The 17,638-nt window shown below is 45.9% G+C and overlaps 1 protein-coding gene across 3 annotated transcripts in view; it reads right to left on the bottom strand.

Annotated features, from left to right (window-relative positions):
• The window catches only part of LOC105185628 (glutamate receptor ionotropic, kainate 2), a 153,053-nt gene extending 137,682 nt beyond the window's left edge, over nucleotides 1–15,371 (bottom strand). For all 3 annotated transcript variants that reach the window (XM_019842491.2, XM_025305341.1, XM_019842497.2), the window contains exons 1-2: nucleotides 14,844–15,371; nucleotides 6,380–6,679 (exon numbers count right to left, since the gene is read on the bottom strand). In XM_019842491.2, the coding sequence (XP_019698050.1) occupies nucleotides 6,380–6,452 (73 nt within the window). In that variant the 5' untranslated portion in view covers nucleotides 6,453–6,679; nucleotides 14,844–15,371. The remainder of the gene's footprint in view (nucleotides 1–6,379; nucleotides 6,680–14,843) is intronic.
• Between the last annotated feature and the right edge of the window lie 2,267 nt (nucleotides 15,372–17,638).

Below are 17,638 nucleotides of genomic sequence, written 5' to 3'. Positions count from 1 at the left end.
ATAAATTCCTTTTATTTGCCGTTAGAACGGTCACACGAGATACGCGCCGATCCGTCCCTCGGGCGGGGCTCTCGAATCGTGGAGAAACTGCAGAGTTACATCGCGCGCCCAACGTTCTCGAAGACGAACGCGCTTAGGTCGAAAGAGCGCGCGATCCAAACTTTTCCCGATTACCCTGACGATTTCAACGTGGCGTCTTAATTGAACTGACAATGTACGTACCAACCGATCCGAATGTTCATCCGTTTCGTAAATGCCAAATCGAGCGTGACCGTCCGCGAGCCGAGCTTCGGCAGCCGGAAGTAGCAGTTAGTTAGCAAGGAAGTGAAAGAGCCCGTTCTGAAGTTCAGACGCGAAAATTCACCGGTTGCCTCCCAGTCGATTCCCGGTTCGATTATCGGCGAATGCTCGCCCGGGGACTGGCAGAGTGAAGAAATCGAGGGAAAAAGCGGAGGAATGCACGGGGGACGAGCGAGCGCGAGAATTCCGGTTCTTTATGGAAACTACTTAGCCAAACGATAGGATCTAGTAGGAGCCGCCTCAAGTAATTTTCGCGAGGCTTTAATGGAAGAGCCGGTGCACGCTAGCGGGAGATAAGGATGCCTTATCGAATGTTCGCAGAAGCTGGACGGCTTTATCGGTCACGCTGTTGTCGACCACTTTCCCGGGGTAAAAATTTGCGCCCTCGCGATTTGGTGCGCGGGCGCGCGACTCTCCAGGTACCGTTCTCGTGACGTTCCGTGTGTTAACTGCCTCGCCGTGTGTTAATCGCTCGCAATTAGGATTACAATAACGCGCGCGGAGCCGCGTAATTTATTTCGCACGGAGGACATTGGAGAGTGCCGCGCGCTCTCTGGCGAAAAAAGTAATACAGCTCCCCCATGCGCGCCATTATCTCTTCGCGTTTCAGCGCGGACGTGACATGCAATTTCTGTAAATGCTCAACGACAGACCTCAGCCCCGCTTCTGAGCGTCCAAAGACACACGCGTTTGCGCGCGTTTAAACACGTACACCGTGAGAAACATGCACGCTCCAGCTCCGTATTTTTCAAAAAGCATGGAAATCCATACAAACATTCTCGCTATTAATACGTCCACGATTAACGGACTTTCTCGTCGAAAGGGCTGCTGCTGTCTGATTAAACAGACTTAACCCCTCGGAAATATTCGTTCTCGTTGGAAGTCTTCTTTTCCACTTGATCAGCGTACTATCGTGCGTATCGCAGCGATCATGACCCAGCGAACATTTATCGCAATTTGCATTTGCGAACGAGCGCGAGATTTTGGGGCGCGTCGTGATTATTCGCTGAACGCGGACAAGTCACAAATCTTTAATCCCGTCGACGAGACGGCGATTTACCGCCGTTTATTCCGCGCGGAGGGGCGGGGGGGGGGAGGGGTTTCGAAGTTTGTTAAGCTCATTCATACTCGTGCTTGTGAGCGTAAGTTTCCCCTGTCGTCATAAAGTCCGGGGACGCGCGCTGCTTGGCGCCGCGCTTCCGCGGAGTTAAAAATTTTTGGCGTGCCGAGAGCGCGCGCGGGGGGAGATGCGGTAATACTTCCGAAGAATATCGGCCAAGTACATCGCACCAATAATTTTCCGCGGGCGTAACGGCGATTTATCAGCGGGACGTGGCGCGGCAAAATCTGCGGGAGCACTCGCGGCGATTCATGAACTTGCATTTGGGGAATGCGCGCTTTGTATGTACCTCGGATAACAATGAGTGGACGGGGAAGAGGAGGAGGGAGGCAAGTGGCTGTGGTATTGCAACCTCACGTTTCTCCCGCGTTATTTTGCGAAGCTCTTATTCTTGAGAGTACTTGAAATTTCATGGCGCTCCCCCTCGTTCCGCAAAACGTTTGCATTTAGCGCGGAGATAAAGCGCACGCAGCTCGTCGTCGTCGTCGTCGTCGTGCGGACTTTGAAATTCCCCACAAAGTTTTCCGCGCGTTTGGCAGAAAATATCGAAAATTAGAAGAAAGGAGGTGATCAGTTTTCGAAGTCCGTTGTATCGTGAGATCCGCCGTTCTCGACCGAGAAACACCTCGCCGGCCGGCCGGCGTCGCAAATCACAATACGCCGTTTTCGCCTCGCGGAATACGAGAGCGACTGCATTTACGGTTCCATCGTTTTCAGCGCTCTGTTCGCTGAGGATATCTCGATTGTTATCAGATATTCGTTCTCGTAACCTTTCCCTTTCACCACCTCCGCCGCGGCCGCCGGCACCGCCGACGCCGCAGTTACGAATTACGTTAATTCGCTCTTGCAGCGTGTATCCCGCGTCGTCTATAAAATCGTGAACAATGAAACTCCCTGCGGAAATGCGAACGTTACAAACGATGGCGGCCGACATCGCGGGCTGATTCACCCAGTGCGCATCCGTGTACTCTTATTTACTGCATATAACGGCGACGTTAGAACTATGGGTGCTCTCTCGTTCCAATTGGAGCGACAATCCGAACGTCGTCGCAACGTTCAATAACGATATATCGTCAACGACGGGTCGCGGAGGTCGTGCGCGCGTAGTTGCACGAACGTACGAATCGTAAAATTGGCGACGATTCTTAACATCGGACGACTCACGCTGTGAGATCACAATGAGAGCGGCGCGGAAACGCGCGCTGTGCGAATATTGATCGCGTAATCATTTCCAGTGAGCTCCATTTTCATCACAATAATAGCTGGTTTTCGGACTTGGCCCTTTTGACACGCATAATGCCTGCTTTCTGCGCGGATTAATGACGAGATGCAGTTGTTTCAGAATAATACTGAGGTGTTATTATCGCGCGGAATTACACGCGAACGTACGGGCCAATGTAATTATTAGATATTAATGACACTGCGCGAGAACTCTCTCTCTCTCGAAAAACCGGACGCGCACACGAGGCCACGATTTTAGCGTGTTTTGCGCCAGTTATTCCGTTGCTTTTCAACAGCGCTTATCTGAATAGGTTGAAACACGGTCGATGAGGGATGCGTTATACGGGCGATTATCGGGCAGAAGTTACCAGCGACTCCTGACCGGATCCATTTTCCAGTTTTCAAACGGATCGTCAAAAATTCCTCGGGCAACAATGCGTAAATGGAACGTAATCTCCATACGTTCTACACGAGACGAGTTCGTTGCAGATATAAACGTGCTAATAATATCGCGCCTCCATTTTATTGACTAATTAGCGAGCGAATATCTCCTGCCGGTGATGTCATAAACATCACCATTTCGATTTAATGCGACGTTTGCTAATGGATCGCGTTGAAGAGATCAAGTTCCAGGCTGACATTACTCCCGTTCTATCAATTACGTATACGTTCGAGATAAGAAATCTCTTAGTCTGCGCACGGTGAGAATCTTAAGAAATAGGAAACTCGCCCATCTCATTTTACTCTCGGCTCACAATCCCGTGTGAAAGCTTCAGCTTAGATGTCACCGGGAAGACGCGGGAAATGCCGGCACGAAGAAAATTAATCATCTTGAAATCCACTCCGCTTCTACGTCACTGAAAGATGCGGCAATGTGGCGAATATTTCGCCTCTCGCGCAACGAGAGCCGCGCCCATCGCTTCTATTGTTACACTGCTGGGCTGTTACATCGGAGAGCTGGTGCGACTTTTGTCTCCGGAATTGCAATATCGCACGAACGCACGCTCTCTTTCTCTCGTTGCGAAACAAAAATCTACGAATTGACGCGCGGGCAAGCAGGCAAAATTCATATCCCTTCTCCGGGGGTGTCCCCTGGTGAATCCTCGCGCGAGAGAGAGAGAGAGAGAGAGAGAGAGAGAGAGAGAGTCACACATCGATCGGTCACAGTCGCACCCTCATTCGCATTTCGGTGCGTTACGTGTCCGCCGGAACTTCCGTACGAGCAATAGATATTTCAATTACGCGACGGAATACGAAAAAGATTACCCCGCGCACGGGCATGAATACGTGATATTCCTCCGTATTTTCTGCGCGCGGTCTCAGCGCTGTCGTTTCTCGCTGATACGAAAGGGTCCTCTCCACGTCCTTCGGGACCGCCTTACTTCCTTTCGGTCGCGCATTCGTTTCGTACACGTCCTTCCCTTCTCCCCGTCTTCCTCTGTCTTTCTCCCTGACAAACACGTTCTACCTTATCGCCCTCTTCATTCTCACCAACATCATAGAAAATTGCGGACAAGTTTCCCCCGGGGCGGTTCCCCCCACAGAAATTCAACCAATTAGTTCGACAGAAACTTTCCTACCAGCAGACTTAACTGACGAGCAGCCTCGAGTTGTGCTCTCTCTCTCTCTCTCTCTCTCTCTCTCTCTCTCTCGCATCGTGGATGTGTGTGGGCTGATGGGTGGTCGGGCAGCTGGATAGGGCGGGTGATACACACGGCCGAAGTCGAAGCCCGGTATCCGACGCACGGACACGTCTGCTCTACACCCACGCGAACGCCTTCGGAATACTAATGAACCCATACTGATGAAGTCGCGCGCACGGTAACAGGTGAAGACTCGATCCCGCGTACTTAGCTCGGCGCACTCTGTAATTCCAAACCGCGCGCATCTACTTGTGCCCCCGGCCGGGGGTGTAATCACCTGGAGTAAAGTTGGGTGAGTTGTGCGCGGGCTTCACCCCCGCGGGAAAGGAAAAACTTGCGGACCCCTCCCCCGCCCCCCTCCCCCGGCGAACCCCGCGAACCGTTATCGAGATCTGGCTGACTCGCCGATTGATTGATTGGCTGGCTGACTGACTGACTGACTGACTTGTGGCCGAGCGATTTGCCGTTCGCGGCCGGTGAACTCGAAATTGTCGCTGTTCTGCGACAGGGCGAGAAATTAAGCCGCGCGTTCGAGACGATTCGTGCGTGTCACGTCCGCTGTTCTCTCCACAGCGGCTTTGCCGCGTTGTGTCAACACCGCGCGTATGTGTGGGTCTTTGTGTGAAAAACAATCGGACTAATAATAGAAAAATGTGGCATGAATGGTAAAAAATAGACGCGACGTTCAGACGTCCCATCTGGAAAGTGCAAATATAATATTTTATGTTGATGCAAAAATAATTATGGTTTTTGTTTATATTTTAATTCGGCACCGATTTCTTTAGATACAGAGAAAGAGAAATTACCGTTATCTTTTCCAGAATTCTATCTTGTAGAAATAAACAAATCTGTCTCCCCTTTGGGAGAAATGTGTGCAGGCCAATGATCTTCATTTTGATTAATAAATATAATTTTTAACTGATACACGCGTCTTTATATTCAATACGTAAAATCCGCGATTATTTTTGCACTAACCTAAATATATACAAGCATCGTCTTGGAAACTGTTTGAACCGGAAGACTGTGTGGTGTTATGACTGACGAATAATTCTGACAAAACTTTTGCGGATTTGCGTATTTTACACGTACATCTTGCCCGTAATCGGGGGAAAGAATATTCTTAACAATGGCAGGGAGGCTTAACAATGGCACACGCACACACACACACACACACACAATTATCCTAAAATATACAATTCATATTCAAATATACAATTCACATGTATATGTTTACTTTTCGAGTTTGCGAACCGCTCGGAATTGCGCAACTTGCTCATTTGCTAATTGACGCACGGTTCATAAATTGATAAACAGTAAATCATGCTGTCAAACATTGACCGCGATGTATCGTTGAATTGGACGATTCCATGTGAATGGCCGGGCTAATTGACGACCCACGAGTGAACTGTACATGGTACACGTCCCGATATTTGTGCACCGGCGCTCTCTGTGATCAACGACGTGCGCGGAAAACCATAAGTCATGAGAAAATGTCGGTAGAGACGAAAACATCTCGCTTTACACAGCTTTGTTCGGGAAAATATTTTTGAAGCTTAAAAGCCTATGTTATCGATCCACAACGAATTTTCAATTATTTCCCGGAGCATGGTGGAAAAAAAAAAAAAGAAAGCGTTGACTAACGTGCATAGAGAATAACGTTGGTAGAAATGAAATTTTTTTTTACGTTCACGCGAACGGACGGATATGGATTTTCTTGTTGATTTTAGCTTGCAACTGAAAACCTCTAACACAACATGCGATTGCTTTTAATGACCCCAAAATAACTCTGAAACACTGACGAAACGTACAAACGAGCTGGTTTTACTGCGCAACTATATCGAACAAGAACTCAACTACAATATGATCGGGAATTTCACATATTGTTTCAAAACATTGCATTACCGCGCATATCGCAGAATCAACACGATAACCTTCAGTCGTTTGACGTGGCGGAAAATTGATTCGTTAATAAATTATCAGCTCAGGTTGTTACACGTAAAAAGCTGTTACGCATATTGGATAGAGGGACTAATTGTAATAGCATCTCATGCATAGTCGAAGCTGAAAGTTACAAATTGGATCGATATGGACTTACCGATTCTAATGACCGGCGGCAGCGACATAGCAGTGGTGATCGAAATAACGATTATGGCGAACAACAGTGCCATTGTGTCCGACGTGAAATCAGTTCGCACTTGGGCGACTATGGCATCGTTAGCGCGGACTCCCTGTGAGATGAAGCGCGATAATGGAAAAGGAAGGGAGTCATAGATAGAGCGAATGGGGCGCTCGTTCACCGGCACTTTAACACCAAACTGCACATCCTCAAAAACTGGTCGCACGGGTCGCCGGGAGAGGATTCTTAGATGGCTATCATCCTTCGTACGGTTTCGATCTGAAAATAGAAAGTAGAGACCTGCATTGTAATATCGAAGCGGAAAGTGTGAAAGAAGATCATGGGATCGCGAGTGGATACTCGTTTTGACGGGAAGGAAAGTCCCAGGAGATCGAAGAGGGATGAATGAACTTCGTATTGCGAGCACTGTGGCGCAAATACGCGAGTTCGCTAAAAGCGAATAAACGTTTAAACGTTCAAACTGTGCTCTATCCCTTCTGAAAAGTTTCTTTCGCAAGCGCTTACCTCCAGATTCGAATGTATACACACACACACACACACACACACACACACACACACACACACACAGATTCACATACATACAAACGCACATAGGAACGAGAAACGGCATATCTTATAAATTCAAAATAAAATTAATAAGTATGCAATGGGAGAAAAAGGGATCGCTGGAGGTAATGTTGCGGCAAGGTAATGTCACGTGCATATTGTGCACGTTAATGTCCCCCTACACGCTAGAAGGAGCAATCTGCAATCTGAAAAAAGAGCTCGAGCAACGTTGCTCTACACTTTGCTCTTTTTTTAACGCGGTTGCCACGGCCGCGCATCAACGTCGTCGGAATTACAACGTCCGGTTTGGTTTTATTTCGACTCGACCTCGTGAGAAAGGCGAGAAAAGGCGAACCGCTACGGGTCTCCGGAGTAAAATCGCGTAGGGCCCAGGGCTTCTCTCTATTCCCGACGGTGCATTTTCCGAGGAAAAGGTGGAAAAAAGGAGTTCGGCCTTTAACCTCCTCGCACCGGCAGATACGACCGCCAGTCCGCCGGAGATACCGAGGAGAGGACAGAGTCTCTCTTTCTCTTCTCCTTTATTTCCGAAGCATTTCCGGGATGGAGTTTTTGGTCCCGCCGTGATAATGTTCCTGGCCCGATTCTATCTCGACGTGACGTGTAGCACTCGTGCGACCTGTCTTGGTACTTCGGTCGCTAACACGACAGATAGAGTTCGTACTTAAAACTACGTTACGAGAAAAAATGTAGTTGAATCAGAACAAACTTTGCCGGCGTGCAGCACGTCCGCAAGAACTTCCGTCGACCTCAATGACGTTTCGCGAAACAAACTACGAGGTTTGCTGCAATTTTCTTCATGAAGTAGTCGATGCTTAGAGAATTTGCTCTGAGCATTGTATATCTTAAATACTAAGCATTATATGTCTCAAATACTGCATTCTATCTATTGACGTTAATAATATAGTACCTGATAAACAATACAGGTTATAGTGTGACGAACAACGATAATCGCGCATGACATTCTCGAGTCTCCGAGAGACCTCCAAGAAACCTCCGTTTTCTTAAATAATACGTAAATTATGTTCGTCTTATATTTTGACCGCGTAAAATAATATCCCGCGCTACTGCGTAATTTCTTATTGATATTTTTGTTCCTTTGCGTATTCTGAATTTACAACATGAGCACGTAAAAATATCTCACTTCAGCTATAATTTACAGGTTTTTAAGGTTTTACAAGTTTTAATCGTTGTTGATGCTGCACGCGTATTAACCGCGATATTCAATATTTTATCTGACAATGTCGTTTATATCGCATATTAATAAATGCATTAAGTGTGCATACATTATTAAATAGCTACATTATCATGCACATACAATAAATACATTATACAATTATCTTACTCCCCGATTGTAGCATCGATATATTTACATGATTATATTGACATAAGTTATTTCGCGATCACTAATTATTAACCACCGGATAAATTCAATCACGCTGTTATACACCGACAGATCATATGTAATGTACCCTCATATCATTCGGATTCAAATAACACGAAATGCAACGACCTCGATTATACGTTACGAATTAGCGCTCTGTACAAGTACGGCAGCTAATTGAGCATGTTTAATCAATTATATCGATGTCAGTCGTTGGCGGCTTTAAAATTAAAAGTTTCTTTACGCGTAATCAGCATGCATTGGCGTGTCCCACGTGCGACTCAGGTTTCTCCGTATTGTGCGACAATGCGCGTCGCTCCAGCTGCCGCGTGACGCGCGCGATCCGAAAGTACATTGACTCCAAACAACGAGCCGCTGATATCTCCCGGTAACGATATTTGACAGTCGAAAAATTGGCCGGAAGAATAAACACCGGCGTGCATCGAATCGGCCTCGACGCGAGCATCGGCTCTCGACGGATGTCGAAGTTCGGTGTCGATGCCGCATGCGGCTCACGCTTTCGCCATTAGAGTTAGCGTAAACGGATTTCAGCTAACCCAATTTAGCCGGGGGTAACTTTACCTCCCGCCGTGTTTGTTTGCCGAACGGCCGTCCTAAGCGCGCCGCTTGATTGCGTAGGTGCGCTCGTTGCGTTTTGAACGGCTGTCGAGGCTTTCTTCCTGTCTGTTTTTTTGTTTCTCCCTCCCGATGACTTCTTACGGCGACTTCGTCCTCGTCGTTGCGTCGCCGACCTAACCCTCGCCGCGAGCCTCGCGGTCTTTCGGTCTCACAAGCCGAGACTACCGCGGCGCTCGCCTCCTTAAAGCTGTATCAAACGTGCAACGGGTAGATACTTTGAAATTATGCGCATTTTTGCGAATATTACAATGCTGAAGGTTGGACGATAAAAGCGCATTACGACGAGAACGATCCAAGGCATTTCGCGTGTGTAAGCCACGCCGTGTTCTTGAAGTTTAAAATGTAGGAAGCGAAGCTTTTTCCGCTGCAAGCGCTGCTTCGAGAAACGTCGCACTCTGCCGCTAGATCGGCGCGACAGTTGTAGAATATGTTAATTATTTGTCGTATCTTGTTGAGAGATTGCACGTTAAATGACAAACGACGGCTAAATTACGACGGTGTTTTCGGTAACCCGGATCTTTTTTTTCTTTTTTTTTTTTCTTTTTACGTGATTTCACGCGAACACTTGAAATTTTACGAACATTTGCTGATTCGTGCTTACTCACATCGGCGCATTTATCTCGGATGACAATAAAGATTTGAGTGCGGTTTAATCAATAAAACGTACGATACAGGGTATACGATACGCGCCGGGCGATATAGCACGTTTCGCGGCGGTGAGTAACATTTCGAGTGCGCTTTATCGTCGATAAAAACTGTGCGCCGTGTTCTTCCTCTTTATCGGGTTTACGGTAGAGAAGAAGGGATTAATCGGTAGGAGGGAAAGAATGCGCCTCGGATCGTAAAGGAACAGAGAGAACGGCGACTGTAATTCTAAACAGAAGCAACTCCCTTCGCCTCTTTTTCTCGACGAGTCGCTCAATTTTACGAGACTCTTTAGCCACATGTACCGTATTTTAAGACCTTCGAGTAGATGCATCCTTAACAACTCATTACGCAACACTCTGACCCTTGTGGAGACGGCAAAGGGAACACAGCGACCGCAGCGAAGTACTTTCAGTTGTGTCTTATTTCTTTGCCCCATCACGACTAATCCCGTCCATTAACTGGAAAGCCTGTGAGTTCGCGCTCCTTATTGCAAAATTTAAAATCATCTTCTCGTGTGTGGTACGCACTACGACTCTTCCGGTAAACACATCTTATCGGGCCTTATCCTTAGTTGGAATGCTCGATGCTCGCGGAACGATAAGTCGGCGATTAAAAATGTACGTGGAAAATGTACCCGGGGATTAAATGTACGTGTAATCATGTCCATTGGCGGTGCAGTCGTTTGTACGTTTATTTGTAGCCGTAGTTCGATTCGATTACCGTTAATGCGGCTGGTAATTTTAACGTGTACTTTTAACGTACTTACAACCTAAAACGTTTTACAACGTTTCAATCATCGAGAACGGAGCGCTCAACGAATCGCGCTTGTTAGCACAATCACTGAGATGCCTAAGTGGGCATCGTTATTAAATGGCTTCGATATTACTGCACGGCAGTGCAGTTTCCACGCGGCGCGGCGGCTTAACTAAATCGATTTTATTACGAGACAGTCGCAAGGGAGAGCCAGCGGTAGACGATGCCGCGGCAGATTGATGCAATACGATACAAGCCACGACAGCTAGAAGTTGCCTGGCGCACCGGGAAATAGCACCGGGGAGGAATCGACGCGCATTGTACGACGAATGAGCCACCAATCAGGATTGAACGGCTAGTCAAGACACTCACGGCGCCTTCGTTCTGGAGGACCTCAACTTCCGTTCCCTTTCTTGTTTCATTCTCCCTCGCTCCGTGTGTGCGCGCGCGCGGGCGACCACAATAAATTTTGGAAAATTATTGAGGCGCTCCCACAACAACCGGCAGAGGGGGGGAGGCGGGGGAATGCAACCTACCGTGCGTCATCAACGATACATCGCTCCTCGCGAATGAACGCACGGCGGTCGGTCGGTCGGTCGGTCGGTCGATGGCACGGCAGCGCGATTAATAACGCGACGGTGTCGGCAGGAATTTCATAACTTCCATATTCGAGGAAATCCAGGAAGAAAGTTGATGCGCTGTGGTTGAGCGTGATTTAACGGTTGTCTAACGAAGAAACGGCGAATGATTAATCGATAATTTCGCCCTTGCTCGAGACATGTTTTTCGCGATTCGACGTTACACCAAGATAGATAGACGCGCGAGAACGAAGAAATTAATCGCCGAGTTAAAGTGTACGCGTCCCGTGTCGGTATATAAGGCTGTTTACGACAGCGTAAATTGCAAATTCCCGTCTTCTCACTTCTATCAAATGAGATTTTTCGGGTTTGTGAAAATGCAATTATCCTTAGATCTTCTTCTCCTTTCAGTCTCTCAGTGTACTCGCAACTTTGCGAAGGATAAAGCATTCGCATTGCATAACATTTACGAAAAGGTACGTCGGCTTTAATTAAATACGTTCATTTTGTCACGAGTTTTCCGCAGTTTGCAGGGACACAGTTACAAAATTGTAGCGGAGATAACGAGAGAAAGACGGAAAGAGATACGAAATATCGCCCGAAACAACTGTGTAAAGCGCTTAAAAGTAAACGCAAGCCAGGAAATTATGAATCCCCAAGACGTACTTCCGCTTTTCAGTAAACGCATGCTTCAAAAAATATAATGCTGTGCGGCTGAAGAGAAACTTTTGACGAACGCGACTCATTTGTCTCAATTATGTCGGAATAGGGCATTAACTACGTCCTCGCGACTCGAGAAGGTGCGAGGGACGCTTAAAGTAGGAAAAAAATTTTAAACACACATCGTTACTACCGCGACGTTACCGTATTACACGCTTCAGAGTGCCACATGAAATCAGTTTTTCTCACGTAGGAATTCAACGACTTACTTCACGAGTCGCAACTTCGCGCGTGACTAAAGGAAACTACGCTTGACGCTGTGAAACGCAGTCGTCTCTGATAGAAATTGAGAATATAGCATTATAAATGTACATAAAGGCGACTTCATGATTTCGCATTCGTTGGGCCGTTAATTCAGCGAAGATATGCCATCGTTTATTACATACATGTACTTTATTTGACGAGGAAAATGCATTTGCAATTAATTGGGTGAAACATTTTGCAAGAGGTTAACTCGAAAGCTGCATTTGCGAAGTCGAGATATGAGATAACAAGCAGATAATAATGATATAAAGACTTTATTATCGACGATCACCGACTCCCCAATTAACGAGATCAAATTTGTAATATAATGTTACATTAGCAGCGTACCAAAGCAACCGCAGAAAAATCCATCCAGTTATTGGAAATAAATTAATTACAGATGAAGGGCTTTACTGTGTATGTAAATTCGAGCTTTAATTAACAGGTGTTACACAGGGTTTTTCAAGATTTCTTTAATTAATATATTTATATCGAAGTATACTTGAGCTCCTTGTAAATTAAGCTATCGAGTTACTGTCAAAGAATAATCGTTCTCCTTTTGGTAATAATCGGTCCTTTTGGTCAACCAACCAACCAACCAACCAACGAGTTAATTACCTCTTTTAAAATTTTAATTTTTTGAGTATTTGCGAATACTTGATATCAAATATTAGCTTTTCAATCAATTACATCCTCTCTTCCGAAACGTTACTTAGACATGTCGACTTTAAATCAACTTCTATCGACTTTAAATTCACATTGTTTCTCTCAAATCTCTTATTAAATCTACATTCGAAAATTGTCTTTATGTATGTTCAAAATTACTTGTAGCTTGTTGTGTATTAAATAAAGTATAATATGAACGCTTTTCCATTTATAAAAACTCCACAGAAATGCGTTTGAATAAACACGTTAAAATGCAAACTTTACGAATGCAAATATTATTAATAATATTAAATACAAATATAAATATAGAATATATTTGAATATTCGCATATATATTGACACGACAAACGATATATTTCAAATTGTTTCGCTATTGAGATATGGCATGTCCTCTTTACGTAAAATTGCAGAATGAAATAAAATAAAATCACAGTTACGTAATATTGTAGAGAGAATAACGGATTAATAAAAAGAAATACTGAAAATCATGGCAGACTTGAGATTATAACGTAACACTGTGTTACAAATACAAAGCTCTTGAAATAACGATAATCGGAAAAATAAAAGTTCCAATTTAAACGTTGAAATAAAATAAACATGTTGACAATTTGCTCGGGTGCAATGAAAATGTATGTTTTGATAAATAAAATTGGATCTTCTACAAACGCGATGTATCGCCAAGAGAGCGGGAAACGAAGAGATGAGAGAGCGGGACAGTGAGAAAGAGGATAGAAACGGGGGGATAGTTGCGCTATCATGTTCATTAATTGTCAACCGGTCGGAAATCGCATGGAATTGCGGATATCGTTGCGTTTCAAGTTGAGTCGTACCGTGACAGTGAACAATGCAAATACACATAATCATACCACTGGAACGTTGTGATAACTATGATTAATGACTGCATCGACGTCTATTATTCTGGACCACGTGGATCAGCGACGATCAGTGATAAATGTCGGAAATTGGATCTTGCTTATTTAAAACCTCGTTAAAAATGCGCTTTTACCTGTTTGTTTGTTGGACGTAAAGAGATGTTCGCGTTACATTTTCTTCACTTCTGATGACCCTAACATCTTACGCGCTGTAGAAATTGGATAATTGAATGATACAGGCTCTACGTTAAAGTAAATTTAGTACAAATATTTCACAGCACAATTGTACGTCGCTGTTTTAAAAAAATGTATTAAAACATTGTCAGGAAAGGTTTATATCGGAATGAACGCTTGATTGTACGCTTGATTGTCGACAGAGATTACGCGGAAAGCCCATCCATTCGAGATGGGAATTATAACCAATTACTATGTAATAGCATTATAATACGAAAGTCCAAAAAAATTACGTACTATTCAATACGTCTCTTATTCATTCGCGCGTAATAGCCGTTTTCAAAGCGCGAGTTGAATCCTTCGCACATGAATATACCTTTCGAGATTACTATTTAACTTTGTGCTTGCGAATGCGACTATATTCGAATACTATGAAATACGTGAATGATTATCAGGGATAAGTATTTACAAAGGATAGTCTTTTCGATACGTTAACACTATTCATCGCATTCATCCTTTCTGTTCCACCGCAACTTCGTGTGTGTGTGTGTGTGTGTGTGTGTGTGTGCGCGTGTGTGTGCGCGTGTGTGTGCGCGTGTGTGTGTGCACGTGTGTTTGCGCGCGCGCGCGCGCACGTGTGTGTGTGTGTGTGTGTGTCAGCACTGAACATTTTCGCGTAAAAGTAGATACTTTACCCGTGAATTCTAAAGCCGCTTTTAAACAGACAACGCAGTTGTCCAGTTCTCAGCAGTATTGAGATGCTAACGTTTGGATGTTGAATTCAACAAACAAAGGAAGGTAGCTCGATCAAGCGAATTGGACGCGTCTAAATTACACGTTACAACAGTCTTTTACGTTACACTCTGGAAATTGTAATATAGATGAAAGCTACACTATAAGAAAACAATATCGAAATGTTTGCATCTTGATAATTGTTGAAATTATTTACAAGTAATCTGTGTTTGTATGGAGAGGGGGGGGGGGAACAATGGGAAGCTTTAGGAAATTTGGATCAGGAGAATAGATAATCATCAATGGAAGCTATTTCATGCGACGTCATTTAAAATAATTTATAGAACCCATTGATGAGGTAAGTAGCTATGTTTTCTCTTGGACACTTTAAGCGTACGTATTCTTTAAGCGTTCAATTCTCTCGATACGACAACTTAAGCGATACTCACGTTCATCTACGCGACATAGAAGGTGCCGACGCACCTCACGAGACTCGTCCTGCACCACATGATTGTTATAGGCGATCCTCGTGCTCGGGGAACGAGGTACTTCCCTCAGCTGCTCGATCGGATTTAGGGCCGCCGCGACGCCCTCAACATTCCGACGCGTCTCCTTTAATCCCCGACACGTCCCACTATCCCCGCACTTTCTTCATAAAGTCATCTCGATCTTCCGTGCATATCCTCAATCGCTTTATCGTATCGCCCGTATCGATTTTACCGCCGCTCACTCGTTCCTCGCAGCAGCAGCTACACAAATCGCATCGTTCGACTCACTATATCGTCATCCGCGTCATTACACCGTCGGTCAAAAGAGGAGAAGGGCGGGGTGAGTGGGTAGGTAGACTTGCGAGAATTTCGCACCTTCCGCACGACAATCTGTCGCTAGGAAGATCCGCGACGGAATATCGACCGATCGACCCTTCACCCCTGAAAAAGACCGGCGAAATACCGGAGCACAATCTTCCGGGACAAAGTCCACCCCCCCCCCCGGTAGCGGAGAGCACTGGTGACGCTGTATCATTCGTGCGACGAACTGTCGCGGAGTCTCGAGCGCCGCTCGATCACCGTCGCCCCCCGAAGTTTCTCGAGATCAGCGACAACCGGCTGTGGTCCGATCGTCGGACGAGCCGAAGCAATTCGCGCAGCGACTATCGCCGCCGGCTCTCTCCCGTGAGCTCTTTGCGCTCTTATTCACCCGCGGGGAGAAATAAACGTCGAGCTTACTTCCGGCACTGAGTCACGCGAGTTCTCGCGGCCGGCTCCGGGCGACCGCGCGCGAACATCCACGCGACAACAAGAACCTCCCCGTTTTACGTACGCGCGGTCCGACGATCGCGAGAGACGCGCGGGCACTGGCTGCGCGAGAACTTACCGCCACCCCCGGACGAGTGCGCGGACAGCCAGTGTGGGGTAGTGGGTGGCCTTCGAGGGTAGCTCGAGAGGGTGGTTGCTAGAGCGATGGAGAGGAAGAAAGAGGGAAACGGGTGCTGACGGGAGGGAGACAGGAAACGAGGAAGGGAGATGTCGTTCGATAAAGTGAGGGAGAGCCGGATGCGTGACACGTGCGAGGGAAAAGGACGACGAGAGTACGCAACAACAGGATCCTCGTTCAGCATCCTACGCGAGTGCCGAAGACGACCCTGCGAAGAAGCGGGCCTGCGTCCGTCTATCTGGGTTAGCAGACTCGCGCGACCCTGACCAGTTCTTAGCCTTGCGCGCGAGTGGTCCTCGTGTGGTTAGGGTTAGAGCGACAGAGACAGTGTACGCGATGTACGCTCGAAGATTCGTACAAGTCGTGAGTTTCTCTGTCAGCGAACCGCTGTGACTAACACACTGCGTCGCGTGTCCTGTCGACGGAAAGAATTCAGAAAATTAGCGAGTATGTAGTTTGCCGTGTTCTTTGCTTCTGGTTACTACATTGCTGAAGCGTTTTCTTCAAGGATTTTGAAGAAATGCCTTTCTTTGTATATTGAAGCTTAATATATAATAAATAGGAAGGAGCCTGATCTTTGTTAAGTCTATACGAATAGACTTGCGTCTCTACTCTTTGTATCGTCGGTATTCTAAACTTATTCTGGACCACAAAGTCAACGGAAGAAAGCGATGTTGGAACTAGGACTATGTTGGACTAGTAAACAAGGCAACATCGTCGTCATATCGCTTCTGATATCGTCTTGAGGGCTCATGTGAGAAATTGAGTTGCATCTCATCTAGATTATCGAGTCTCCTCTATATTGACCACCTTTCGTGTCTCAAAGCGCGGAAACCACTTTTTGCTATTGCAGTTCGCTCGCAAACAGCGTGCAGCTACCCCATCGATCTAATTTCGCGGTATTTTGAAGTGTCACGTAGGCTCCGCGGCGACGCGGTGTAAAAATTGCGAAGATATCATACATACGAGGCGTCGCAAAAGAGGAAAGACGATAAAAATGACGGAAGAGGAAGGGGGAGCGCCGCGTACTCGCCGGGAATACAGTACGCGGCGCTCTCTTTCCGTTTTAAGTACATAAGGCAGCCTGATGAAGAACCGAAATTGCTTCCCACCTGGATTACTGGGCTCGCTCGACTCTGACCACGCTCCTGAATTAAGCTCGTATATTTGACAATGTTCGCATCGTACGTTTTGCGGAGTGGAATTAAAGCTTCATCGCGCCGGATTTACGCGGAGAGCAAAGTTTCACAGCAGGAAATCACCTTGTTCTAAGCACGAAAGGTACTCTCTAACTTTCGCTCGAGGTTAAATTAATAATTATAACGCAGGCCTAAGATACCCAAGAACCCTACACTGATTTTACGAACTACGCATTGTCGACAAGAGATTACGCGAACGAGATAAAACAGTATTACTGAGATTACGAAACTTGGTAAAAAAATTGCAATTTTCGTAATGCAATGTACGTAGAGATTTAGTTGAGATATAAGTCGGATAAGCGAAGCAGAGCGCATGTCAAACTGTGGAATGGCTCGAAGGGTTGAGCGCCATTCGGTATCAAGGGAGGAACGGAAAAGATGGAAGGTAGATAGATAAATAGTTTATTCTCCGTGGATTTGGATCCCTTCAGGTATATAACAAATACATAAATATCACACAAATAGAACAAAGTAGAAAACTAGAGAAGAGTGAGTCCAATCCCGTCTGAAGAAAATAATTCGCAAGATAGACAAATGACAATTCGAGATAATACAAAGCGCAGACAAGCAATAAATAAATTAAATCAATAATAGCACACAAATATAAAATA

This window comes from Harpegnathos saltator, unplaced genomic scaffold, assembly GCF_003227715.2.
Source record: "Harpegnathos saltator strain DR-91 unplaced genomic scaffold, Hsal_v8.6 scaffold694, whole genome shotgun sequence".
NCBI classification, from domain to species: Eukaryota; Metazoa; Arthropoda; class Insecta; order Hymenoptera; family Formicidae; genus Harpegnathos; species Harpegnathos saltator.
The sequence above is the reverse complement of the archived record's forward strand: the minus strand, read 5'-3'. Positions and strand labels throughout refer to the sequence as shown.